Source organism: Leptonotus elevatus, chromosome 16 (assembly GCF_054856555.1).
Source record: "Leptonotus elevatus isolate MCC_2025b chromosome 16, RoL_Lele_1.0, whole genome shotgun sequence".
Lineage (NCBI taxonomy): Eukaryota > Metazoa > Chordata > Actinopteri > Syngnathiformes > Syngnathidae > Leptonotus > Leptonotus elevatus.
The window spans coordinates 5,514,938-5,542,363 of record NC_141254.1 but is presented as its reverse complement, the minus strand read 5'-3'; the positions used below and the strand labels follow the sequence as shown (position 1 = coordinate 5,542,363).

Sequence of the window (27,426 nt, the reverse complement as noted above, 5' to 3'; positions counted from 1 at the left end):
GAAGTGATTTTCATTTATGTGCAGAGATGACAAATTGAGAAAATAACTGTGTTCCCTCCTCCTCTGACAGTGGAGAAGATAAAATAGCAGCACATGTCAAGACGCCTGCTAAAATAAAGAGTACACAACAAGATGACTTCCTCTGAGACCTGACGTGCAACAAAAAGGTTATCTCTCACATTTCAAATGAGTAGGAGTTCACAGCAAGACCTGTGTACTTGACAGAAAATCCCAACATGTACAGTATTTTACATGTGTTGAGGAGAAGATAATGACACTGTGGCAGTTTATTGTTGACTGTGAGGATCTGATAAAGAAGACTACAATGGGCACGTTTGTTTGCATCTTCGAAAGGTTTTTCACAGCCATCTTCACTTTTGAAATAAACGTCACCACCCACACAGCCCTCCTGGTTGTCGTCAATGAATGGTTGCTGGATGGTTGCACGAACCCCAGTGGGAAAAAAAAGCTTGGGAGAACACCACTCTATAGGTTTTAAGTCTGGGGATTGCCTTGGACGTCTAAAACCTGTCACGTTTCGGTTCTGTGGGTTGGGTTTTTGTTTGATTTTGGGTGTTCATGTTCTTTGTTGTCTGAGTGTTCAGTGTTTTGTTTTGTGTTCCTTGTCTTTCCCCTCGTCTCGTTATGTGTAATCACGTCCACCTGTGTGTGTCCTTCCCTTTTCCCTTCCCCGGGTGAGTCTCAGTGTTGGTGTAATTAGTCTGTTGTGTTTGTCCAGTCGATGTGGGTGCATTACCTATGTTGTGTGTGTAAGTTTGTGCGTCAAGTCTTCGTCACAGCCAAGTCATCATCTCCGCAGCTAAGTAGCCATGGTCACCGCCAAGTAGCCTACGCCACAGCCAAGTCATCATCGCCACAGCCAAGTCATCCAGCTAACCAAGTCGTCCTCATCACAGCTAACCAAGTCGTCCTCATCACAGCCAAGAAGCCATAACCCCAGCCAAGTCAAGTCAAGGCAAATCAGGTCCTGTCACGTTACCCCCTTTCTTGTCATAGTGACCAATCTACTCACGTCCCGTACAGTCATGGCGACTAGTCTAGTCACGTCCCGTCCAGTCATGGTGACCAATCCACTCACGTCCCGTCCAGTCATGGCGACTAGTCCACTCACGTCCCGTCCGGTCATGGCGACCAGTCCACTCACGTCCAGTCATGATTGTCTTCTCACCTTTCTCAGTATGGTTAATAAAAGTATCACACATTGCACTTGTTTCCTGTTTCCCTGCACTTGGGTCCACCATCCCTCATCCACTCACGTTCCCTCATGACAAAACCTTTCACTTCTTACGGATGAAGTCCCTTGTTGATTTGGGTCTTGCTGAAAAAAAATAAGTATCTACCAATCAATTAGCATGCATCTTTCTTTAAATTGACAGAATAATGTTATTGGAGACTCTATTTAGCTGATGCGAATATGTGTTACATCAATGAAGATCTAGATCCAGTCCGAGAAGACCTACACAGAATTTCACAGATGAACTTGTTTGTTTAGGTATGATGAGCACATCCTTTCCTTCTTTGAGCTTTTAGCCTTTGTAACACTCGGTAAAGGGTCATCTTCGTCTCATCAGACCGTAAAATGCTGTCCGAGAATTTGTTTCTATAATTTTGAGCAAATTTCAGCGTGCCCTTCCTATTTTTCTTGCTCATAAGTATTTTGCTTCATCATTCACTTCATTTCCAACTTTTGTTCTCGAAAGCTTCGGCAAATAGTAGATTGTTGCTGATGTTACAAACAGTTGCTTTGGGGCCTCTTTACAGTACGTGTTATGGGAACCTTTTATTTTTTTTATAACCTCCTTGATCCACTATCCTTGCTCCTCTGTTTACGTGAGCTCCTCCGACCAGTGATCCCATTCAGGACGTTTTTAGAAATATTTAGATGTTTTCCTTCACCTCACAAAGGCTGTCTGTTACTTAGTGCACTTTCTTTTCCAGGACAATCCAAATGTTACTATTGGCATTGCCAAATGTTGGTTAAATGGCTGATTAATCATTCCACCCTGGGAAAATAAAATCATTCAATGCCCCAAATTCTTATGACATGAATGCCCATAATGAGTGTATTTAAATTCCGACAATAACTGTACTGTATACCCAAATATGTTATATTATAATTAGTGCTGTCAAAGTTAAAGCGTTAACTGATTAATTCATCACAAAAAATAGTGCATTAATCATGAATTAACGCAGATTAATCGCACTATTAATTTTTACCATAGATTATCCTTTAGCGTGACAGTGGATGGTGATTACATGCATTAAAGTAAAGCATTTAAATGTTTGCGTATCACTTTTAGAATATTTGTTTATCTCAAAATATTGGGGTCATTTTTTCCCATTTTAAATTATGCAAGTAATTAACTGATTAGAAAAAGAGGAGGATGAGCGTGTACAGTGGATCCAAAAATGTTGAAGACGTCCTCATAACATTAAATGTGTCTGCTTGCCTTCATTGTAAACACCTGTATTGCTAAAATACCAATAGGCATCATAGATTTCTTTCAGGGCCATATATTCATAGTGAGTAAAGGAAGTGGATAAACCTGTGCAGGCACAGGAAAGTTAGGGTGACGGTGTAATTAAAGCTAATAATGGCACTGCTAAGGGAGCAGCAGATTCGTCTTCTTGGGCTAATGAGTAGAGGGCGGGTATGCGGAAATAGCTGCCTAGCTGTTGTCTCTTTGCTGCCGTGCCATTTGTCACAAGGACACTCCTGGAAAGACGAGACAAGGTCAAGTGCAAGCCTGTTCCTCCAGAATTATTCTTGCAGGCATGGCGGGTTCCCCTCTTCTACAGGACAACTGGGACAGGGACACTTAAGAAAGCTCTGGCCTTGCTTATCCATCATTAAACTGGCCTCAAATACACACAGCCCACCCAAGATTCTTACAGAGACCAGTTAGTTTCTGATTGATACTTCTTAGTAGACCTTATAAGTGTTTCTTATGAAACATCTCCACTTTGCACACTCCTTAGCATGTCTAGTTGAGTAATGACTTCTGATTTCTTATCCCAGGCTGTAAGTTTGAGACACCAGATCTAAGTCCATTGTTCATTGACTGGTGATCAAGCCAGGGTTTGACCTGCCTCTTGCCCTAGGTCGCCTGGGATAGGTTCCAGCTTCCCCGTGATCCTGATGATGATAAAGATAATAGAAAACGGATGGAGAGATGGATACTTTACCTGAATCGTAAAACAATGGGGCTACACTAATAATTACTGTTTTTCAAGTGGCATGTCTCTTTTTCTTTTATAGTGATTTTCCTTAGATAGACCTTCTTATGTCAATTGAGGTGTGGAATTAGGACCCAAACACAGACAAGACACGGGAATATAAAAAATTGGAGGATGCCTGAGGAATATATTGCAGTCTTCTATAATCATGCATTTGTAGTACTTGCTGTGTAGAAAAGTCCCAATATCATGTTAAAAAAAATGAGGGGTCAGAATTTTTTTTTTGTCACAACAAACAACATGTCCAAATAATGAAGCAATTAAAGACAGAAACTCTCCGTTCCAGTCATGGCGACCAGTCTACTCACGTCCTGTCCAGTCATGGCAACTGGTCTACTCACGTCCTGTCCAGTCAGGGTGACCAGTCTAGTTACGTCCTGTCCAGTCATGGCGACTGGTCTACTCACGTCCTGTTAAGTCAAGGTGACCGGTCTACTCACGTCATGTCCAGTCATGGCGACCAGTCTACTCACATCATGTCCAGTCATCACGACCGGTAGATTCACGTCATTTCCAGTCATGGTGACCGGTCTACTCACATCCTGTCCAGTCAAGGCGACCGGTCTACTCATGTCCTGTCCAGTCAAGGCAACTGGTCTACTCATGTCCTGTCCAGTCATGGCGACCAGTCTACTCACGTCCTGTGCAGTCAGGGCAACCAGTCTACTCAAGTCCTGTCCAGTCATGGTGTCCAGTCCAGTCACATCTGGTCCAGTCACAGCGACCAGTCCAGTCACGGCGACCAGTCCAGCCATGTCCCGTCCAGTCATGGTGACCAGTCCAGTCACGTCCCATCAAGTTATGGTTGTCTATTCACTGTTTTCCCTATTCCCTACTAATAAAAGTACCTCACATTGCACTTGATTCCTGTAAAAAAAAATTTTTTACTAAACACTGTTAAGTGAAATAATTGCTTTCCAAAATTGGGAATAGCCATCATTTCATATAATGTAATTATTATTTCAGTACAGTATCGAAACTATATATCATGCAGAAATAATAAATAATCTACATAATAACATGTGACTAATTTGCAACTGTCTTACATGCTTTAAAATTACATTTTGCTTGTACTGCACGACGTTTTTCAAAACGTTTTTTGTTTGCACAAATCCTCCACACAGAGAATAATCTTTCAAAGGTGAGAATGTCTTTTATAAAGCGACTCGGTCTACTAAAGCGCCCTATGAAGTCGTGAAGCATAATCATTAAAGAGTATTTGAATACCAGCAGGCGTCGTTTCCCATGTGAAAAGCCTTGTAGTTGGCTTTGGCTGTCCCTGAGGTGACAGTTTGATATGCATTTCATGAAGCAAATGATAATTTGACACCTGAGCTTGTGGCTAGGCAGAAGCAGTTCCTTAGTTAGCAGCAGTCGACCACTAGTGTATGAGTGTGTGTATGAATGGGTGAATGTGAGGCTCAATTGTTAAGCGCTTTGGGCACCATATGGTATAGTTAGAACGCTATATCAATGCAGTCCATTTACCATTTAGTTACCATAATCCAATTATTTGTTTGATTTTTCTTTTACAGACTTATACCGTTTACATATTTGTACCCCATCTTATTGAAAACAGGATGAGGGTCGATATAAAATGATGTCAACATTGACAGAGAAGTCACTGTAGCACTGTTTCATCCTCCCGGGTCTAATTGCTATCTCTGTTTCACTTTCCATCTCTGCATGTTTATACAGAGCTGTGTAAAATTGTGCCTGAAGCAGCAGTTTCAGTAAGGATGTACCGATAGACTGTTTCTCATTTTCTTATATTGTGGGAATCGATGGTTTTAAAGACACAGACAGCTAGGACAGCAGCTCACGTGCCTGAAGTGGAGAAAATCCCAACGTAGCATTTACATCAAAATTAGGTCTCTTAACCACAACCTTGCCAAACATATGATTAGAAATTGACCCTAAAATTGATTGATTGATATGTTTAGCCAGACCTGGATGTTAGTCTATGAATTGATTGTGCTTTGCTGCCTGTCACTAGTCTTATTATAGATTCAGAAAACATTTATCTCCGCGGGGCAGCTAAAGGAGCAGAGGGTGGCTCAGTTACTCTTGTAAGCTTACAACATAAATAAATGAATACATTGAGAGGAAAACCGAGGTAGAAACAGAAATAAGCATGAGGCAAAAACACACCAAACCTGGTCAAAGCAGTTTTTGAGAATTTGGCCGCTGAGCTGATCAGGCAGACGGCTGCTCATTTTGGTCCTGTTAAAGGGTCTTCACCGTATCCTCAGTGTGAAATGTGATAGTGCATGTCTAAATTGAGAACTGGTGTTAGCAAGCTGGGTGGAGATGTTGGTTTTGAATCTGGTGTAGAAGGAGTTGTGGCTCCAAATCCCTGAACAGGATAATAGGCATTTAAAGAAAAAGAAAAAAGGATTGATGAATTTGATGTACGTGGACAGCTTATTAATATTACCCCCCCCCCCCACACACACACACACATACATGCACATGCGGAGGCACAGAGAAACCATTGAGGAAAAGCACCCCAGAGGAGCGCATCATCACTGAGATTATGACAGCCCACGGCCACAGGACATGCCATCCCAGAGACCATATTGACCGTGGTAGGCCCCACACCGAGTCTAGTGCCCCCCAGTCCCTAAGGAACCTCCAAGATGGCCAGCCACCCCTCATATTGCGGAGGTCCCCCATGAGAAACCAATGGCGCTAAAAGCCAAATGACAAAATAATAGGCTAAAAGCAAAGGGTCGCTGCTATGTGAAAAACATTTTATCTTTAATTTTGTACATTTCTGGGATGTCTGCAATCAGTTTCATCCCAAAAACATAAAAATGTTAAAAATGACAAAAATGGACATAAGTGTTTTTCACATAACATGTCCGCAATCAGTTTCATCCCTAAAACACAAAAAAAAGAAAAGAAAAAAAGAAAAGAAAAAAATTGACATGTGTTTTTCACACAGCAGCAATGAAAGCAAAAAAGAATCAGGATTATTAGAGGAGCTAAAAACTAAAAGACAGTAAGATTAATACATTTAAAAAAAAGAGATCACTTAAAAGTACAACCAAAAAGGTGTGTGGAGCCTCGCTGATGTCCTCTTTCAGGCTTTCTCCTTAAGATGTTTTATTTCCACTCGTTCTCATCAGACCTGTCCCTTGTGTAAACCAATCAACTCCTACATTCACTTGTGTCTTGTCCAGGTGTAAGTTAGTGAAACCGCTTCAGTATCCTTTCAGTTTTAATTGCTCAGAAATTGGAAACATTAAACATCTCAACACTTTTTTCTTGTTATGGTAAATATTAATAATCAATTCAAAACTTTCCAAGCTGTCTCACTGGAATAACCCCAACTCATTGTAATTTTCTTAGTGTGTTTTAATGTCCCGAGGCTATCCCCCTCCCTCCCCTCAAAAAACATCCAGTCTTCCTGTTTGAAAAAAAAAAAAAGAGCCCCGTACCAAGCGAGTGAGAAAGCACTATTTGCGTCGAGGAGGAAGCGTGTAGCATGTAAAGCGGCACTGCGGCACCGCCGTATCCCTGCGCCCCGGTCCCCGAGTCTCCGGGATCCTGGAAGTCTGAGCTGGAGAAGAGCGGAGGGTGCCTTTCCTTTGCGGGATCTATTTTGTCAGCTCCAAACCAACTCGTGCTTTATTCTTTTCTATATTTGACCTACGGACTGCAACTTATCCGGACGGTCCTTCCCCCACTCGCAAGGGTTTGCATTTCTTGGTTTTGCATGACGTGTCTTGGAGAGAGAGCGAGAGAGCGAGAGACCAAGAGAGAGACAGGGAGAGATTTAAAGAGAGTAAGAGAGAGAGGGTAAAAAAAAAAAGAGGCATGCTTTTGTTGCGTGTGCTGTATGTGTTGTAGTGGAAAATGTAGCTCGGAGAGCCCGGGCAGGAGGCAGTGCCAGCCGGCTTCTGCTGCTGCTGTGGGCTTCACTGGATTACAGAACCGGAGAGCTCTATTGACAGCAGCAGGCAGACAAAAAAATAAAAAAAAATAAACACTGTGAGCGAAGGCAAGGGGAAGTCTTTTACTAGACTAGAGAAAAAAGAAAAAGAAATAGCGAAACCTTGACCAATTTTCTACTAGAGAGCGTTTTTTTTTGTGTGTGGAGCTATTTGTGTGGTTTGTGTGTCAGTTGATGAGTGGCTTAATGGGCATCAGGTTAAATGCTGATGCTGGATTTTTTATGGTAAAGGTGCATCTGTTTATAACAACACATATATTGGATATTTGGATGTGTTTATATGTTGGTTGCTGCACTGTTAAATGCGTGTTGTGTACATCTATCCCAAATTATACATTATATTTTGTTTGTCATTTATACTGAGGGGGGGGGGGGATCATGTTTGAATCACTTTGCAAGGATTGCTATGCTTCACTAAATGTGCAAAGCAGTAATGAGCCACATTACATGACAACCTGTGTCCAAGGAGACAATGTGAAGTTGAACATGGTGCTTGACTGTGACAAATTGGTTCTGGTGTGTTTGGTGATGCATTACAGGTGCAATAATACCTCTGCGCATTACACCCGGCAGTATATGAAGGTGCGCTTGTTCTTTATTAAAGGCTACATTTGGTTACATGTCGTATGATGTAATGGACTGACACACACAACCCTACTGCATGACTACAGTCTGTAGCATCAGGCCCAAGTTAATGCTTTGGGTGTGTTTGAATTGCTGCCTAAGTGTATGCGACTGTCAGAATAACATCATAGCATGCAATGATTGGCAGTGAATTTATGTCATGCCAGAGTTCACCACAGTGTTGACACACAGTTAAGACCAACATGATTTACACAAAAAAATCAATCAATCTATCTATCTATCTATCTATCTATCTATCTATCTATCTATCTATCTATCTATCTATCTATCTATCTATCTATCTATCTATCTATCTATCTATCTATCTATCTATCCCTACAAATAACAACAGAAATAGAATAATAACAGAACCCACACCATAAAGTGGCTGCAAATATTTAACGTTTTAAAGAGGGAAATATTTGCCATTTCACATTGAGTGGCTGACAACTAGTCTTGTGGTGTCATAATTAATTGATTACACGACAGCTAATCAAATATTAAATTAATCAACTGCTTTCTTAATCGATTCAGTGTTTAGAGCCGTTGTCTAACAATGATGAATATTTTTCACTATTTTCTGACCAAACTGGTAACTTAATCATAATCCGTTTTTGATGATGAAATATTAATCAAGTTTATCCATGCATTTTCTTAACCGCTTATTCCTCGCAAGGGTCGCGGGGGTACTAGAGCCTATCCCAGCTGTCTTCGGGCAGTAGGCGGAGTACACTCTGAACTGGTTGCCAGCCAATACAGGGTACACAGAGACGAATAACCGTTCACACCAAGGGACAATTTAGAGTGTTCAGTTAACCTGCCATGCATGTCTTTAGAATGTGGGAGGAATCAATCAGTTTAATCAATAAAAAAAAAAATGGTTGTTTGCAGGAGTAGAGTTCACATGTAGTGCCAGGAAAGTGTACAGCGTTTTCGTCACTATAACACAGTTATATTTGCCGTTTTATTTTTTTATACAGTAGTGTACCTTATTATTATCATTTTTTTAACATTATGAAGATTTGAACATCGAGAGTGTTTAAACAAGAGAGAAATGTGAGAAAATGCAAATGTCTCTATGAGGAAAGTGTATAAAGTGTGTGGCAAGAGGATTAACAGCCTTTATAATTAAATAAAAAAATATATAGATAATGACTGACTTATTGCAGATATTTATTGGAACGTATCCCAGGGATAAAAGAATGAACATTGTATATCAACCTAGGAGTCCTGCACATCAATCAGTACCCCCAAAGTACCTCGGTTTCAAAAAGGTTGTTGAGCAGTAATCTCTGTTTAACTGACATGTTTAAGGATTAAACAATACCAAATACATAATTGTTTTTAAAATACAGCACTCTGAAAAACTATTTAGTTTTACTGCCTTTAGTGCAAAATATATTTTTGTTTGATTAATCAATGCAGTAAGCAATTAAATAATCGATTCTAAAAATATTCAATCGTGACAGACAGCCCTAAATGAGTCCAGAATGAACCCCGCCTTCCAATTAAATTCAATTGGGATAGATAGGCTTCAATTTGCCCACAATCCTAATGAAGATAAGTGCAACCAAAATAGTCGGGGGTGGAGGAGTTGGGGATGAAAATAGCAATGTTATTGTTTTGAAAATAATTTATAATCTATATCCAGCCAGGCAATACCATTCAACAATATAAAAAAACATTTTAACTGAAGACTTGGCTAGTGTGTGAATATTGTTGGTTCATCACAGTATCTTTACCAGTGTGTGTAAAATAAAAGTGAACATTTGCTTTAAATTCATGATAATCTTTTTGGTTCTTGGGTGACACTGTAAATACATGTTGGCTTGAAAAGGGTGCGTTAATTGAACCCAGATTGAGTGTAGCCAGAATACTTTCTAGCAGAGGAGAATTGAGATCACAATTCTAATAGTTGATAGATTATTGGCACTATGTGAGCAGGACAAAGTCTTTAAATTGTTAGATTTATACTTTGGTAATAGGGAAGATACACCATGCGTAGACCTTAAGAATACTTTTCCATCTCAGTAAAGACTATTCAGGTGTGAAATGTGCTGTAATGCAAGTTTATTTTACAAATCAATTAACTTAGTGTAGCCTCAAATTTCTTCATTATATTGATTTAAATCTGCTCAATACAGACAGAACATAAAATTAGGTACACTTGCACAATTAAATTAGATCTATTAGAAGAACTGTATTAACAAATTTGATTGGATCAGTTAAGTAGTAATTGAGCAAAATATATATTTTTGCATCAGTGTAGCACTTTCTAATATTGTGACCCTCATGGTTAGCTACATGAGGCTAGCTAACTAGCTAGCTAAGCGAAATACAGTCATAGCTCTGTTTTTTTGCAGTGCAGTTCTACACTAATTCAAGTTAATATCACAATGATAAACATGGTTAATAAGGTTATAATAATAATTTAATCTCCTGTTAATAAGGCAGGCATGTTGTCTTGTATTGTATCTCATTATATTACAGCTAAGTGGCGATAATGTTGTGGTTAGTTTCAAATGAATTAGCTGCGCAGATTTGTGTTGTACAAAGCCCAATATGTGCTATGAATAAAAAGCATGTAATCGGGAAATCCACGTTGAAGTGAGAAGTTTGGCAAAAGAAAAACCTCAGAGATGTTAGTAGATTAGTTTTCAAAGACATAATGATGTCGTATCAAGTTTTACGGCCTGGGAGATTAAGAAACCAGACGAGACTGTAGCCATCCTCATCAAACATTCATCTCGCATTATGTAGAATGGTACAAACCTTCTGTGTAGTCTGCCACACCTTTTGCAAAATGGCATCATTAACTGAAAAGTGCAGTTCGACTGTGCTGAGTGATCATATTGCAAATTGCTTTCTCTCTCTTTACCCAACAGGACGGCCAGTTTGCTGTGTTTGCGCAGAAGGACAGGAGATGAGGCAAGATGCGGCGTCGCGTGCCGGACTCGCCGCAGCGGCTCGTGCTCCCTCAGCAGACTTTTGCTTTGACTTGAAAAGCTTCTCCTGTGGCGGAACAGACGCGATAACGCTGTTTAATCGATGAATTTACAGCACTGTTGTAGGATTTGATGGATTGCCGCTGGGGACCGTTACTGGACTTGGAATCGAGCTTGATTTAGTGACTGGATGCTGTTTTACCTTACCTGTAGAAGGCTGGATATTACATGGTTACCTTGGATCCGATGTATTGATAATATTCACTGGGATATCCTCCTGTGGGATTCAAGTGGATTTGGAGCATTTCCAGTATTTGATCCTTGAAGACTTTGCTTCTCATTAAGAGCAAGGGTTTATCTGGATCTTTCCTATGAAGGACATGGATGGCCCTCAAACTAGCGGCCTGCGCAAGAAGAAGAAGTCGAGGTCAGAGAGGAATCGGGAAAGAAGATCAAATGGGATAAGCAAGAATCATGTTAAGGGCTCTGTCTTTCACTTCTCATCTGACTCGGAGCGGGAAGGCAACAGGGAGCCCTCCTCATCCCGTCCGAGACCCCCACGCAGAAAACGAAAGGAGTCTACTTCTGCCGAGGAGGACATCATTGATGGCTTTTCCATCACGGGGTTTGTGACCTTGGAGGCTCTGGAGGTGAGTGCTGATAACCTTTTGAACTCTCGCCGTGTTTCTGGCTTGAATGTGTTTGCTGCAGCTCTGACTGGTGCAGGCATTTTGAATGCAACCTGCCTAATCTGGCTATTATGAGGTTGTGGAGTTCAGAAATCTTGGCTTTTCAATGTACACAGTAAATTCCGTAGAGTAAATTTGACTCTATTTAGAGTGGGACGAAATAGACTCCGTTTTAGAGTAATATTTACACTTGAAAGAGAGTAAAATAAATAATTGAAAAAATAAAATAAAAGTCACTCAAGGGTTGAGACAGACGATCGACTCCCAGAGCCACGCAGCTATTATATAATTCGTGTCATCTGGAATCTTCCTAACTCCGAGAGACCAAAAACAATCTTTTTGGTCTCCTCTCGGAGATAAGCAAACAGTAGGAGGGGCATAGCTCAGGTGGTAGTGTGACAAGCTGAATGTCGTCAGTTTGTTCCTCAACCCTTGAGTGACTTTTATATTATATTTTTTTCCAGTTCTGTATTTTACTCTCTTCCAAGTGTAAATATTAGCCTATTCTAAATATGAGTCTATTTGGTCCCACTCTAAATAGAGTCAAATTTACTCCAAATAGAGTCAAATTTACTCTACAGAATTTACTATGTAGCGCTTTGCACTAGAGATGACGACCAGTGTCTCTGAGAAGCGTCTGTTGTTGTGTTCAGTTCTGGATTCATTTTCACAAGAGTTTTCCAGCAAAGTGGTGCTCCACGTGAGGGATGTTCAGCTGGGCCTGTAGTGGCTGTTATGCGTTTATTCGCTCACGACTGAGAAAAGCCATTTGATCCATGTTACTGCAAGTTTAATCACAATGGCATGATTTATAGTCGTCTGGCTTGTCCTTTGATTGGCACAGGCTGCCTTCCAATGACATAGTTCTGAATTATGACTTGGATCAGCAAGGCATTTGGACAGCATGACACCATATCTTTGTGTAATGGAATATTACAGTGTGTAGGGGTGACACATTTCTTACTAAGAGGCTGTGCTACAAGCATTCAGGACAAACCTCCTTCCTTTGCACAGATCTCTACAACATTTAAATTTGTTCCTAATGCTAGTTCTTATGAAATGAGTGCAATCAATATGACAGTGGTTTGCAAAAACAAAGCCAAAAAAAATGCGTAGCCAACAACATTTTCGAGGAAAGTTTCAAGTTTTAGTTTTTCTATACATGCTCCTGTTTTTTTTTTGTTATTTGTCTTTTTTTTTTTTATGCAAGAAAACTTTTTTTTTAAACAAAAATTAGATTTATTATTGTTTTCCTTTTTTCTTAACAGTTGCAAGGTAATGTAGGGGTAGAAGATTGTTTGTATTACTTGGCATACAATAATGAATATAACGGATCACTATTAGGGATGCACGATAATGGTATTTTTAAGCGATACGATAAACCAATTAATTAGATCGTGCCGATGTCGATAACCGATAAGTAAGCCGATAATTGTTTGCAAAATTAACTTGAATACAAATATACTTTCGAGTCATACTATAAGCAAATATATCGGAACATTTGTAACGCACCATGAAGCTGAATTTTATTGATATCTCTGCTTCAAAGACAACCAGTAACAAATTTTGAGTTTGCCATAACAAAACAGTCATGTTTTAAAAATTCAACAAAAAACTGAAGGTAACATTTTGGGGAGACACATCTTGAGCCACAACCATAACAGATGGACCAACGCGGCAAGTCTATTATTATCGGCGGATTTATTTATTATCTGGTTTATTTGTAAAACGTCAAATTGGTTGATAATTGCCGATAATTATCGGTCACCGATATTATCGTGCATCCCTAATCACTTACTTAATTATTTTTTTTTACTGTCGTTGATTTTACGTATTTTTTACACCACTGATTGGCTGGATTGGGATCAGTCAATATTTGGTATTTTATGCAAAATCGGTGATCAGGTGTAATGTCTCAGTGTGCCCGATCGATCAATGATGTCATTAATCAGCTCCGTGAAGACATTGTATGTTATATTCAATGTTTCTCAGTGATTTTTAAAGAATCGTTTGGGATTTTTTTCTATGCATTTCAATTGCCGTCAATTATACATGATTTTTCACTATTTATACCAGTCTCTTTGCCTCGTGAATGGCGGCGGCTGTCAACTGTAAATATAAAAGCTGTTAAATATCGCTCCATCTTCTGTTGGGTTATCTTTTTTTTTCTGAACCCGCTGTTCGGCCATAAACTCCTGATCATGTAAAAGCCTACTCTCCAAATATATAGCAAAAGCAATCATGATGATTCTTGTAAGACTTTGGCATCCTGTAGTTTGATCTGCAACAGCAACCGCCTGATTGTTATTTTGTCAAAACAAAGCTGCCAAAAAATATTCACATGCCAGTTGCCCGCAATTTCAACCAAGAATGTTTGTCCACTTAAATATGCCTTAAGCTATCAACTAAACCTCAGAAAGTCTAGGCTGCATATAACACTAAGCCTCATTGTGACGCTACAACCAGTAGATGATAAGCTTACCTCAAACTGATCCTTGAAAGCTCCTGATAAACGTTCACCTGTTTCAAAGCCAAAACAAAAAAAAAACACTACAAAAATCCTTGCAGCAAATTGAGGTGAAATCTCTTAGAGTGGTCTAATAGATACAGTATGTTCTATGAATCCAATGTATTGTTGAGCCTAAAAGTTAGTAATGTGCAGTTTTGGGGTAAAATGAATGGCACCAGTGTGAAAAAATGATTGAGAAAATATTCATGTCATTCTTGTTTATATTTTGATGCAGACCAGTGTAATGTGTAATTCATACAGTTCTTGGCTTTTCATTAATGAGTTAGTGTGTTTTATCCCCCCGTGTATTTATTTACTGATATTTGGCTGGATTTGACTATTTTGTTACATCCAGAACATTTACATTTGCATAAATTGTACAGCTGGGAAGTGGGTAGTTTCTTTGACTTTGTTTCTTTAATAAAAAATAAAGAAAAAAAACCTATTTCTGGCTTTTACAAGGTCAAGTTTCTATGAATAACACGGTCTGACTTGCATTTCCTTATCACTGCTGTGCGATACCAATCTGTTGTTTCATTGGTGTGACCAAATCTCAGGGATCTTCGCATTAGCATTTGTCCTCACTGTATCATTATGATAGTGAGATTAAGATATTTTCACAGCTCAAGAGGCTTTTGAAAATGTCCCTTTCAAGTCATCTACCTCTGTCCTTTCTTTGTGTGACCTTGCTTCTAAAGTTCTTTCTGTTGATGGTTTTAGCCTTTCAGTACTTTTTTTTTCAGAGTTTAATGACATAGAGTCAAGTGGGTTTAGCGAGCAGCATTTTAGTTTGAAAGGTCATGTATTATCATTGGGCCACAAACATACTAACCTAATCAGGTTTGCTTTTATTTTTCAATGTTTTACTTTGTCTTGCAGATAGGTGTCGATTTCCAGTTTTTGAAAAAGCTATCATTCTCCGTTTTTATAACAAAATAGAAAAGATCGCGCTTCAGATGTTAAAAGGGAAGTCAACCTTTTTTTGTGACAATAATATGTTCTATGCAGTCCCACTGGTCTAAATATTGTATTTTGGTTAATATTGTGTTAGTGGAATATGAGTTAAGCAGCAAAATCCAGCCGTTTTTATCTATCCCAGTGAGCGGCCATTTTGCCACTTGCTGTGGAGTGAAAATGACATCACAGTTGCTGAGGTCTCAGGTAACAACCAATCACAGCTCAGCTTCAGAAAACAGGTGAGCTTTGATTGGTTGTTGCCTGAACCCTGAGCAACTGTGATGTCATCTAAAGTCAACAGCAAGTGGCAAAATGGCCGCCCCCTGAGATGGATAGAAACAGCTGCATTTTGCTTCATAACTCTTATTCCACAAATGTAATATAAATCAGAATGTCATGTTTAGATGAGTTAGGTCACATATAACATGTTATTGTCAAGAAATGTTTAAAGTTGACTTCCACTTAACTGGAGTTAGTTTATAATGTAATTGTGCACAAGCATATCACAGCACTAGTGGCTCCTGTTTGGATGAAGTTAAATTCTGATGAGGTCACATCCCTGTTAGTGCTTTCCATCTTTCACCACCATGCTGGAGTGACACTTCTTCCAGGCCTGCTTTTCATGTGCTTGCTCATATATTAGCGCAGCATTTTCCCCTTTTCTTTGCAATGTCACTGAGAACAAGATGAAACCCGGTTGATATTCAATTAGCATGTGGTGCGAGTTATTGTTTTGACAAGGTCTTTATTCAGTAAACTGCAGCTTGAGCTGAATATTGGAATTGGCTTTGGCTTGTCCACAAGGAGGTACATTGCTGCCATTTGTGACTTTCTACCATTATCTGCAACTTAACGGATGTACAGAAAACGAGCAGGTGCAAGGTCCTAGCATCTACATTAAGCTCTATGGAACTTGACCCCTGAACCTTAACAGTCCATAATAGCACTTAATGACTGTCGTTACTATTGAATGGAATGCTAATGAACGTAGTACATCATTGCTTTGGATACCAGCCCTGCAGTGTTTAAATAGTATTCAACAGAAGTAACGCGAAAGTGAAATGTCCATGGACGCACTCGTGCGACAAAATCCGTGCTGTGCTTGTTCATGCTTGACACCTAAAGTCCTGCTTGTTAATAAGAGCAGGCTGGAAGAGGTTAGCTGGAGCACGGTACATTTGTTCAAGGATGAGCACACATAGTTTAGATGTTATATAATCAATGCAACCATTCGTCCCGCAAGTTAGGAATGATGACTGCCACCTTGCATAACAGAATTTGCCGCAGGGGCTCAAAATAATACACAAAGTTGGTAAAGTTGCACTTATGATGTGATGACACAGGTAAATGTGAAGCAAAGTGCTGCAAAGTGGCCAGTGGGTGTCAGAGGATGGTGGCAGGGCATGGTAGCATAAAACCAGCTCAGTGTTGAATCTGGCCTAAATGTCTTAAAGATTCTCAAAGCCCTAAAAAGACCCCAATGAGGATAAGCAGTTTGGAGAATGGTTGGATCGAGCTAATACAAGTTGCAAGCTGCAAAGTAAACAAGGTCTGTCATGTGTTAGAAGAACATCTTTTTCTTCCGCGTGTTCATTGTTTTTCGGGTAGAGAGAATGTTGATTTTCTGAATACAGACTGGAGATCGGTGAACAGTTCCTTCGAAGGTTTTATTTTACAGAATATTCTGGTCACTTATGAATGACAAACAAATGGCTGCTTCTCATCACAAGTGCCCCGATTGCTGACACTTACAACCTTCTTATACTCTCTTGAAGGACGGTACCACAAAGCCCCCAGCCCTGAGATTAAGACTTTTACAGACATCATTCAATACACATTAACAGATGGCCTTTTGATGTGGAAACATAGTAGGTCTCAGACCTGACGTCACCTTGCATAAGATAAGACTTACAAAGAAATCATACTAACACATTGACTTCAACCACAGACAAATGGTCCATTGTTGTGGAAATAGAGGAAGGCCCCCAAACATAATTTAAACACTCACCAAGCTCTGCTGAGGAAATTAAAACAGTTATGACTAAATCTAAACAGTTATGACTAAACTAAAACAATTATAACTAAATCAAAACAGTTATAACTAAATATGGGCAGAAGACCCTCAACACATGGTACAAGGATACGGCATAAAGCGCTTTTGGGTAATAATCAATTTGTCAGAATCAGAATCAGTACTGGTCCCGTATATTCATGATCTAATTCTTTAAGTTTGAATGATTATTTCTTATTTGGCTTCTTTATACTGTACAACTGCAGTATAAACTGCATTCATGCCATGACATTCCAACCATGGCCAACATATACAGTGTCCCAAAACTACAACACAGTTTTAGTTCACCATACTTAATCTGGTTCACCATACTTAATCTGGTGACTAAGCGTCACTTTGCATCTCTGCCCTCGCTCCTCGCCGCCATTCCATGGTCGCACCGGCACAGGTATGAATCTATTAAGGTTAGCGGCAATCGGGCTAGCCATTGCTAGCGACATGAGATCCTAGCATCTACAAAAAGCTCCATTAAACGTAACCCCTGACCCTTAACTTATTGAAACCTAAAAACGTATACATATGTTTTTTTAATACTTGTCCTGCACTCCCCAAAACATTTATAGTCTTTTTATGTTTTTTTTATTTATGCTAGAGCATACAGAAGGCTTTGATACAGCCTCTGACATGAAGAGGTCGCTTAAAGCAATGGTAGTTATTACAAAAAACAGCAGGTGGCAGCAGAGTATTAGAGATCAGCCAGGGCCATGTTGCAAAAAGCTCTTTTCCCCACTGTTTTAAACAGATTTGTAAATAGTGATGATAAATTAGCTATATTCTAATGCTAATTGCTGCAAAACGGAAACAGATACAACAGATACTGTTTTTCCTGATGAAAAAAAAGACTTTAATCTTTCTTTTGGTAGGTTCCATGTTTTTATAGCAATAGAACAGAATATTCTGTGGGCCTTGCGAAATCAGTCAAAAGCCAGTAAAACAGCTGGGAGCGAAGGGGGTTGCTTCAGTGAAAATGGCTGGAGTGAATGAGTTAACAGTCTATAACAGCACCATATGACTGTCAAGTAAACATTTAACATAAACATTGCTTATCTATTCAGTAAAGTAAATGTAATGTGTGTGTGTGGGGGGGGGGATGCATGATGCAGTTGGAATCAGTTTTTAGTTGTGTGTTTTAATTAACTCCTTCTGTATCACTGCACTCTCAGGCAGCACACGCAGACACACACAAATCATTGACCATTTGTATGCTGTTTCCAGTTTTGCCTTTGTATGGTGTCCTCTGGTGTTTCGAAGGGCATTTTTTTCAGCTATTGAGTCTTAACTTGCCCAAGCAAGAAATTATAGAGATGAATGCAAGAGTGATTTTTCATTCCTCTCACATTATCGTACACAGCTGCAGCTGGCCTTTTTAGGGAGCTGGACTGGAAACACATTTTTTGGCCTTAGAAGCAACACTTAGAAGCTCTTCAGGCCAAATTATGCACACTCTCTTCCCATACTTTCATTGTGTTTTCCATAAAATTAATACATAATCACTATATGCTCCCCATGTATTACCATCAGCTGTGGTAATATCAGAACATACACACAGGAGTGCAGATGGGATTTTAGAACTGAGGGGAACGGCGTTTTAAAATTCTTAATTGAAATAATGATTAAGCAATAAATCATACATGATGAAAAAAAAATCACCCACAAAAACTTAAATTAATAAAAAAATATTTAGGATTTTCCTATAGTGCATGTAGCATAAAAAAAGTCTTATTTACATTTAGCTTAATTCAGGTAAGAGCAACTGATTTTTATTTGTCTGTGTAGATTCTCAATCTTGTACATTGTTTGTTTTTGAGAAAGCACTTTAAAAAAAAGATACTTGACTCATCGAGCAATTTTCAATGGTAAAATTGTTTGCCCAGAATGAATTTGATAACTTCATTATTTTTTTTGTACAACTAATAACTTTAACAAGAAAATTGACATGTGCTGAGGAAGTAGGTAACGACCAATCATGGCTCACCTGTTTTCTGGGATTGGTCGTTACCTACTTCTTCAGCACAGGTGATGTCAAGTGGAAAAATTTGTATTTAAAGGTATTAATTGTACATGAAAAATAATGAAGTTACCAAATTAATTCTGGACAAAATATTAACTTTTTTAAAGTATCCCTTTAATTATTCTTTTGATTTTGCAGTGCCTGTTTTTTCTTAAAACAGGCACTGCATAGCTACCTGTTTCTTCTTAGGAGCCAAACCTCAATCGAGCTGTTGGTTAAAATAAAAACAAAGATGTATAATGTAGCTATTTCTACGTATATTTTCAGCTATCGTTGAGTACACGCCATCTATCTAGATAAGGAAAAAAAGTTACATCTACTAAAAACATTTATTTCTATTTTTCACATTGAGCAAATACCTAATTAGCCTACTGTATTGGATGTGGCTAGTTTCCGTTGAAGGCAGTAGCCACTCACAGTGATCCCATATTTCGGACATTCTTTGTATTTTACCACTTTTTCCTTCTGGCTTGCGCTTTTTGCTATGTGAGTTTTCCGTAACAGTCCGTGTGGATGTATAAGTACAGTGAAATAAATCTGCAATGCACTGAAACTGCAAAAAGTGAAGCGCCATGCTCAAAATATAAAACAACCAATCCATCAACATCAGCAACAACTTCAGCACAAATGCTGACTCTTGAAACTCGAAGCAGACAACAACATTGAGAAATCAAACAGAACTTGAAACCACGAAAACGAAAAATCTCTGACAAAAGGTTTAGCGTGCAAATAAAACGAATACAACATTTCTCATTCTGTTTTCTTGTCTAGCCAGCAATGACTTTATATGAGGTATCAGTTTTACAAGTGCCACCCTCAACCTGTGAATTTGGCACATTCAAAACAATTGTAGCGCTGCGGTCGATTAAAGCGGAGTCATCGCAATACGTGTGGGTGGTATCAAGTGAGGAGTTCAATGAAATGACATTGATATGTTGTCAGATCTTCAAACAACAAATAGTGCCTTGTTAATTGATAGCTATTGACATTTAAAGTATAGCAGGAGTCCTCTGCCTCAGATGTGACGATCAACTGCTGTTATTATGTCAATAAAGGGCTTCCCCATCTCATACGTCCTAATGAAGATGATGAATTGCAGTTGAACAGTCTGTTATTCTGTTCTCCCACGTTAGCCGGAGTATGATACTGTTGGCAACAATTCAAAACGCAGCATTTCAAAAAACAATTGATTTTCTCTGCACAGCTCTAAGAAACCTGCCTGAGGGAGAACTTGTAAGTGCAGGCAGAGAAGAGCACATCGATTGATGCTTCAGTATAAGAAGGGGGCAGGGGGGGTAATGTGAAATCAAATTTATTCACAGCGTGTTTTTAAAAGGATTTAAAAAAATGACATTCAAACACTTTAGATACCTAATATATTTTATGAATGTTTTTGCCATAGACATACACAGCTTTTGGATAACCGATAACTGTTTATATGGCGTGTTTCTTGACTGTAATATCAAATATTCATTTAGTAGCATTTTAGACAATCAGTAAGACTGAGACAGTGATGTATGATGTGCAATAATGTGTCTTGACAGCTCTTTGCCAAGGTTGACGTGGTGGCACTGCAATATATTTTCTCCTTTATATTATATTAGCTAGCAAAGCACAATGTGGCAATTTGGATTCCCGATTGTTCAATCGAGTAAGAGGGTAACTTCATCTTTTTCTAATTCAACTGGCTCAAGTCAATAATCTCATCATATCTCAGTCTCATCTTCATATAAGCGAGATATGATTAGCCAAGAAACATAACCAATCACAACCTTTCAGAATGGGAAGCATGGCATCAGTTTCAACTGGTTGCTGCATAATAATTCAATTTATTTAATTGCTCTTAACTCATTCAAACCCAAAAACGTATAAATACGTTTTAATGCTTTGTCTTTCACTCCCCAAAACATATTTACATGTTTGTTTTTTAAAAGTTTTTTTTTAATGCTAGAACATACAGAACGCTTTGATGCAGCTTCTGACTTGAAGAAGTCGCTTAAAGGTGGGGTCTTCAGTTTTGTCCGTTTGTGTTTGTAAACATAACCATTTGTGTTTGTAAACAACCAATTCAAAACTGACTCTTTTCATGGCTCAACCCCCACTCTCCTTGTCAACATTGCGCCTGCCTTCAGCGACACGCCCCTCACTCTGTGATTGGCTGGAGGGGTAAACATAGACTTTCCGCCCACAAACGTCCCTCTCATGGCAAAACCCAACAAAATGGCAAAATACAGGCTGGGGTGGTGGTGGATGATGACAAAATCACCACCACACAATAACAGAAGCCCAGAGGTGCTGATTGAGAAGGATTACATGTGTATACATCCAGTGTTTAAAAAGTGTTTATTTCTGAGTGAAAACTAAAGACCTTACCTTTAAAGCAATGGTAGTTATTACAAGAGTATAAGAGCTCAACCAGGGCCATGGTGCAACATGTTGCCAGTGTGTTTAACAGGTTTGTGAATAATGATGAAACTAAGCTATATTCTAATGCTAATTGCGGCAAAACGGAAACAGATAGAATTATACTTTTTTTTCTGATGAAAGAAGAGACTCTAATCTTTCTTTTTGAAGGTTCCATGTTTTTATAGCAATAGAACACAATATTCTGTGGGCCTTGCAAAATCAGTCAAAATCCAGTAAAACAGCCGGGAGCGAAGGGGATTGCTTCTGTGAAAATGGCTGGAAGTGAATGAGTTAATAATAATAATAATAATAATAATAATAATAATAATAATAATAATAATAATATTACACTTTATTTTTATAGCGCCTTTAAAAACAAGTGTTTACAAGGTGCTTTCACCACCCCTCCCCCCAAAGAAATCCATATAATAGAACTGTCTCAGTTGGTCATCTGCTCCACCAGCATCTTATTGATCGGCTCCCACACGCAGATTGAACAGGAACTATTTTATTTAGTCTTGATGCACCAATTTGACCATAAATGCTGACTAAACTGTACAACTTCCTCTATTGGCATTGCTGGGCTATGTTACGTGTTTTACAACACAGGTGTTATCTTTCCCTTCAGGTTTGTTATTTTGCCGCCTCGCTTGACAACCTCTTCTGCTGTTACAAACATGTGGTGGGTGATTGGATTCTAACGGCAAAGAGCAGCAGGCCATAAAACACAACTTTTAGCTTTCATAGAGAAAAAGCTTCTATGAGAATGTAAATTCTGCACAGCTTCTAATTATTTTAATGCTCGATAGGATATGCATATGCTGCATGTGAGGATGATCACGGTTGAGCTCCTAAACACTCAAGTCACATGGCCCCATCATGTCAGTAATCGAGGGGGGAAACTGACGGTTGTGCATTCACATGAACTCGGGCAAAACAAATAGGTGTGCAGCAAGGGACTCGCAACAAGCAACGTCAATGTTCCGAGTTGACATACGACAGAAGGATTGGGACCTTGGGATGTTAGAGCCAGATTGGGGCGTTCAATCTGTACACACGACCTCAAACTACGAAATATTCACATATGACATTCGAGGTGTTAATGCATTATTTGTAGCTTTGTACTTTTCAGTGTTTATATTGTCTCAGTGATAATGACACCATGAAGAGCACTCCACTCAGAAGATTTCTCCGAGGTCACACACATAAGCACATTTATATTTCTTTAAACCGGAATTGTCAAAGGCAGAACACTGCTTTCTCTGAAATTTAAGAATGATAACTCACAACAATTCCCTACAAGCAGCACATTATGTGTTTACATGTGTTGTACGATAACCTTTGGCTAATGTCAACATGGAGAGTGGATGAAGCGCATCGACGAGTGGTTTTACCGCTTGAAAAACTTAACCTCGCTGATATCACTAAGGACTAGGGCTGGGTATCGATTTTTAGTTCCTCAATCAATTTGATTTTGATTCACAAGAGTTCAGTCTGATTTGAGTTTTTATTCGATTTGATTAATTTCCATTCAATCAGATATTGATTAATTATGGAACACCAATTCGTCTTAAATATTAATCAACAAATTTAATTATATTTTTCAGAGGTAGTAACTGGTTAAATGATTTAGTTTATTAATGAAAATTATTAAAGAAAATAACGCGTTATGATCCCTTAAGTGTTACACAAACATTGCATCAGCAAGGATGAGATGAACATATTTTCATAATTCTAATTCAATAATTGTAAATAGAAATGAAAACGATTCTGAATTGTCTTAAAGTGCAGGTCTTTTGTAAATGTAAGGAAATACAGTAAAATTCAAGAAAACAGTAAGATACAAAACATGACCTTTATAATTCTATTTTCTTATACATTTATGGGAAAAAGAGACATTAAAATAAGAAATTTATGGTTTTATGAATCGATAGCACGCTAGAAAATGAAAATCGATTCAATATCAATTATTAGATTTTTTAAAACCCAGCCCTACTAAGGACAGCACAATGGGCTATTTTGCATTTCCCCCCATAAATCCTGCCCCATCAGAGAACGGACAGAACACATTTTGATTTTAGCACAATAGCCATCGGAGCTGTACGAGTATCTAGAAGTAATAACAGTTTTACTGAATAAATCTACATTTGTGCTCCCTCTCTACTCTCGTGCTCTTGTTTTTCAGCTAAGAAACATGGTGGGCTAATTAGCGAAGCGTCAGTCTTACTGTTCTGTTTCCCCCTGTTGGTCATTGTTCTTTTTCATGTTTCTCGGACAGGTTTTCACTGTGAGGACAAATTACATACTTGGCCAATAAATCAGATTCTGATGTCACTTAAATCACTCGCTTGTGTCAGTTCCTCGTCTTAGCTCCCCTTGCTAGCAAAATTACACAAAACTCAGAACTATCAGTAGACAGTACACATAGCAACGCGTGCTGGCAGTTGTAATAATTAGTGACCAAATATATTCCTGAAGATATAAATTGCAGGACCAATGAATAGCACATGCAACATAATTGAAATTTTGGGGATAAAAAGTGGTGCCTTTCCCCAGCTGACTTCAGGCAAAAGGTGGACAAGACCTGGACTAGTCAGTAGTAAATTACAGGATTATATAATGGTATATTAAAAAAAAAAAACACACACAACCATTTTACACTCACATTTACATCTGTGGTCTTCAATTAGCCTAACAGCACATGTTATGGTAATGTTGGAGCCAGACTACGTGAAGACAACCCACATGGCGAGAATATACAGACGGATGAAGCCAGAATGTCTGAATTTCTACCAATGCTCCACTGCACAATTCTATTTGTAACTCCTAGTCCCCATCCTTACATTGGCACGCATGAATGCCAAATGATTTTTGTCAAATAACCGGCTCATCTAGAAATGTGAGCATTTCCCCAACCTATGTGCGACCATCTGACTGCATCCAGGCCATTTTCTTTGCCTCCTCTTCTTTGTCTTGACTTAGGCAGCTCCTGGTGACAGAAGGAGATAAATGTTTGCGGATGTTGATTGTAGAATGGCATCCCTGAAGTGGAGCCACGGCTGTAATCACTCGGTCTCTCTTGTGTGTAATGGCTCCCAAGATGATGCGTTTGGGCATATTTATTTATTTTTTCTAAGTGAGAGGAGACCCTTTTGTGCTTAACTGTGCAGTCAATACTAATTGTAGTAAAGCAGGAAATCTGTTTTCTGTCTTTGTCAAACCAGTGGTTTGGAGAACAGTGGTTGGTTGAGATTTCAAACTGATGTGGAACCTCTCGTTCCTCTTCCCTTCCAAAATCCTTCTTTTAAAACAGAATCAATCCACCCTGATTTTCCACTGGCGTCCACTCCGGCTTTTCCATGCAAGCTGAACTTAAATATTGGCACCAGAAAGTTGTTTACCAAAGCCCAATACCAAAATATAATTAATAACTACTAATCTCTGATAGATTAATTAATAGTACCGCCCCCGCTTTGCTGTGCAACTAACTGCTCTAGACTCTCAGTAGGAGGCTTCATGTGGGCTGAGACTGCTTTAGAAGTGTCACTTTGTTCCATTAGAGAGAGCTTTTCAATCAACCATGTGTACTTTGTCATCAGCAGCCGTTAAAATGGTTTTGGCCCATCCAATTTGTTTGATCACTGAATGAAATTAATGTCTTATAAATTCTACTTTCATCGCAGAATGGTTGTTGAGACCCTTTACGTCAATGATTTTATCCATTGATGCAATTTAAATACATAACTAGGATCAATGTGTGATGTGAAAATTCAATACTCAGCCATGCAGGGGTGCTGTATCTGGTTGAATACCACATTCGTTATGACAGTGGAGTGTTTTGATTGCAAGGATTTACAGTATCAATGCTTAGAGATAGTATTCATACAGTATGCTCTTCTCCACCATTACATGAGTTTTAGGGACAAAACAATGTATTTTAGGGGTGTCAAAATGAGTGTGTTAATTTTGAGTTAATTTAAAGTTCCACTAATTATTTTAACGCATGACTAATGACCGCCCCTTACTTGGAAAGCCTGTACTGGGGGAATTCCAGTCCGTCAAAATTTAGCAGTAATACATGTAATAATAATGTATATATTTGTGAAGACTGGTTGGAAGTTGTATTTTACAATTTTAAAAATGGGCAGAATTTCACAAGTTACTTCATGTTAAAGATTAGCTAGCTCTTAATATGAAAAGAAAAATGCATTGAGCTATCACCAACATCTTACAAATGCAATTATGCCATCGAGTGGCAGAAAAAATGACCTAAACACAAATCAATATCACACACGTTTTTACAGCACAGACATCTTTTTAATTTTAACTCAATTTTATGAATTATTATGAAATTACTGTATCAATGACTAAAAGATGCAGCCACATTTCTATTAGTTTAACATTTACCCACTTTTATGTTAACAAGAGTATGAAAACTTATTGTACATTTTATTGTACATTTAGAACAGTTATAAAATTTGTGATTAATCGTGAATTAACTATTGAAGTCATGTGATTAATTAATGTAATTGCCTGACACCCGTAGGGTATGATACGATTGTAGGATGGTTTATTTTAAAGTGGAATGATTCGGTTCAATTTGATGAATTCACATGTTTTCAAATCAAGACCTATTCTCCAATTAAAATATTTTTGTTGTTGTTGTTACACCACTAGCCATCACTTTACACACAGATTTGCATTGCAACAACTATGAGTGTTAAAACAACCTGGATTTTTGTTTTCGAGTGTGCCTTTCCTTGCGTACTGAAGGACTCAGACTCACTATGAAGCCAATCAGTACCGTTACTCATCATTACATATGGGATTTCCAATCAAAGCAGAAGAGCAGCAGAATCATGTTTGAATACCAGTTTTGCATGGCATTGCTAATGCGTAATGTGCCAGGAGCAACATTGCAAACATCCACGCTTGACTACATAAGACAAGGCTAATTAGTAAACATGGAAAAAGCAGCCAGTTAAATCATTGCTGTTTTGCAATTTGTGAGATGACTTGATGAAGGCAGAATATTTCATCTGCCTGGTGAACTCAGCGCCCGTGCGCACTGTGCAATATAATGCATAATTTGGATGCAGTATTGTCCTGTGCGGGTCATCTGGTACATCTTAACGTGGCTGACACAGAGATGGAATATTTTGTTGTGCTTTCTCTGTACAACCCGTTCCAATATATTTATTTCATTTAAATGAGACGAGTATTAAAAGATTTGTTTTTCTTCTTCTGTGAAATCCCATACAGTACAATTTGTATTTTGTACTACATTTACTATCTACCTACAAATTTGCAGGGGTAATGTCAACCAGATTGCGCCCAATTGCAAAACGGTGTCTACATCATTCACTTGATTGTGATTAATGTTAAAGCCTTGGCAGAGGTCTTGTTCCCCTCCCCCCACCTTTTTTCGTAGTGCTGCAGATTTGTTCATCGACATTTATAAAGGCCATGTAAAGTGAAAATAAATGTGTCGTATGGTAAATTGAATACACCACAGACATTAACAATAATGAATGATTAAGTCATTCACTCCTAGCCATTTTCACGGAAGAAACCCCCTTCACTCCTGGCTGTTTTACTGGATTGACTGATTTTTCAAGGCCCACAGAATATTGTTTTTAATTGCTATAAACATTTGAAAAGAAAGGTTAGTCTCATCTTTCAACAGAAAAAAAAAGTATATTTGTATCTGTTTCCGTTTTTGCAGCAATCTGTTGAAAACACTGGGGAAAAGAGCTTGTTGCAACATGGCCCTGGTTGATCTCTTATACTCTGCTGCCACCTGCTGTTTTTTGTAATAACTACCATTGCTTTAAGCGACCTCTTCATGTCAGAGGCTGCATCAAAGCCTTTTGTATGCTCTAGCTTAAAACAAACGTATAAATGTGTTTTTGTGACCATGGCAATATTTAAAATAGAATTTTTTTTGACGTTTTTGGGAGCAAATGCATTGAAAAAAATGTCTATACAAAATAAGGCT

The 27,426-nt window shown here is 38.6% G+C and overlaps 1 protein-coding gene across 5 annotated transcripts in view; it reads left to right on the top strand.

The window, feature by feature from the left end:
- Positions 1-6,792: 6,792 nt before the first annotated feature.
- Positions 6,793-27,426, top strand: part of auts2a (activator of transcription and developmental regulator AUTS2 a) — a 385,883-nt gene continuing 365,249 nt past the window's right edge. For all 5 annotated transcript variants that reach the window (XM_086097994.1, XM_086097993.1, XM_086097990.1 and 2 more), the window contains exons 1-2: positions 6,793-6,958; positions 10,726-11,435. In XM_086097994.1, coding sequence (XP_085954120.1) covers positions 11,157-11,435 — 279 coding nt within the window. In that variant the 5' untranslated portion in view covers positions 6,793-6,958; positions 10,726-11,156. The remainder of the gene's footprint in view (positions 6,959-10,725; positions 11,436-27,426) is intronic.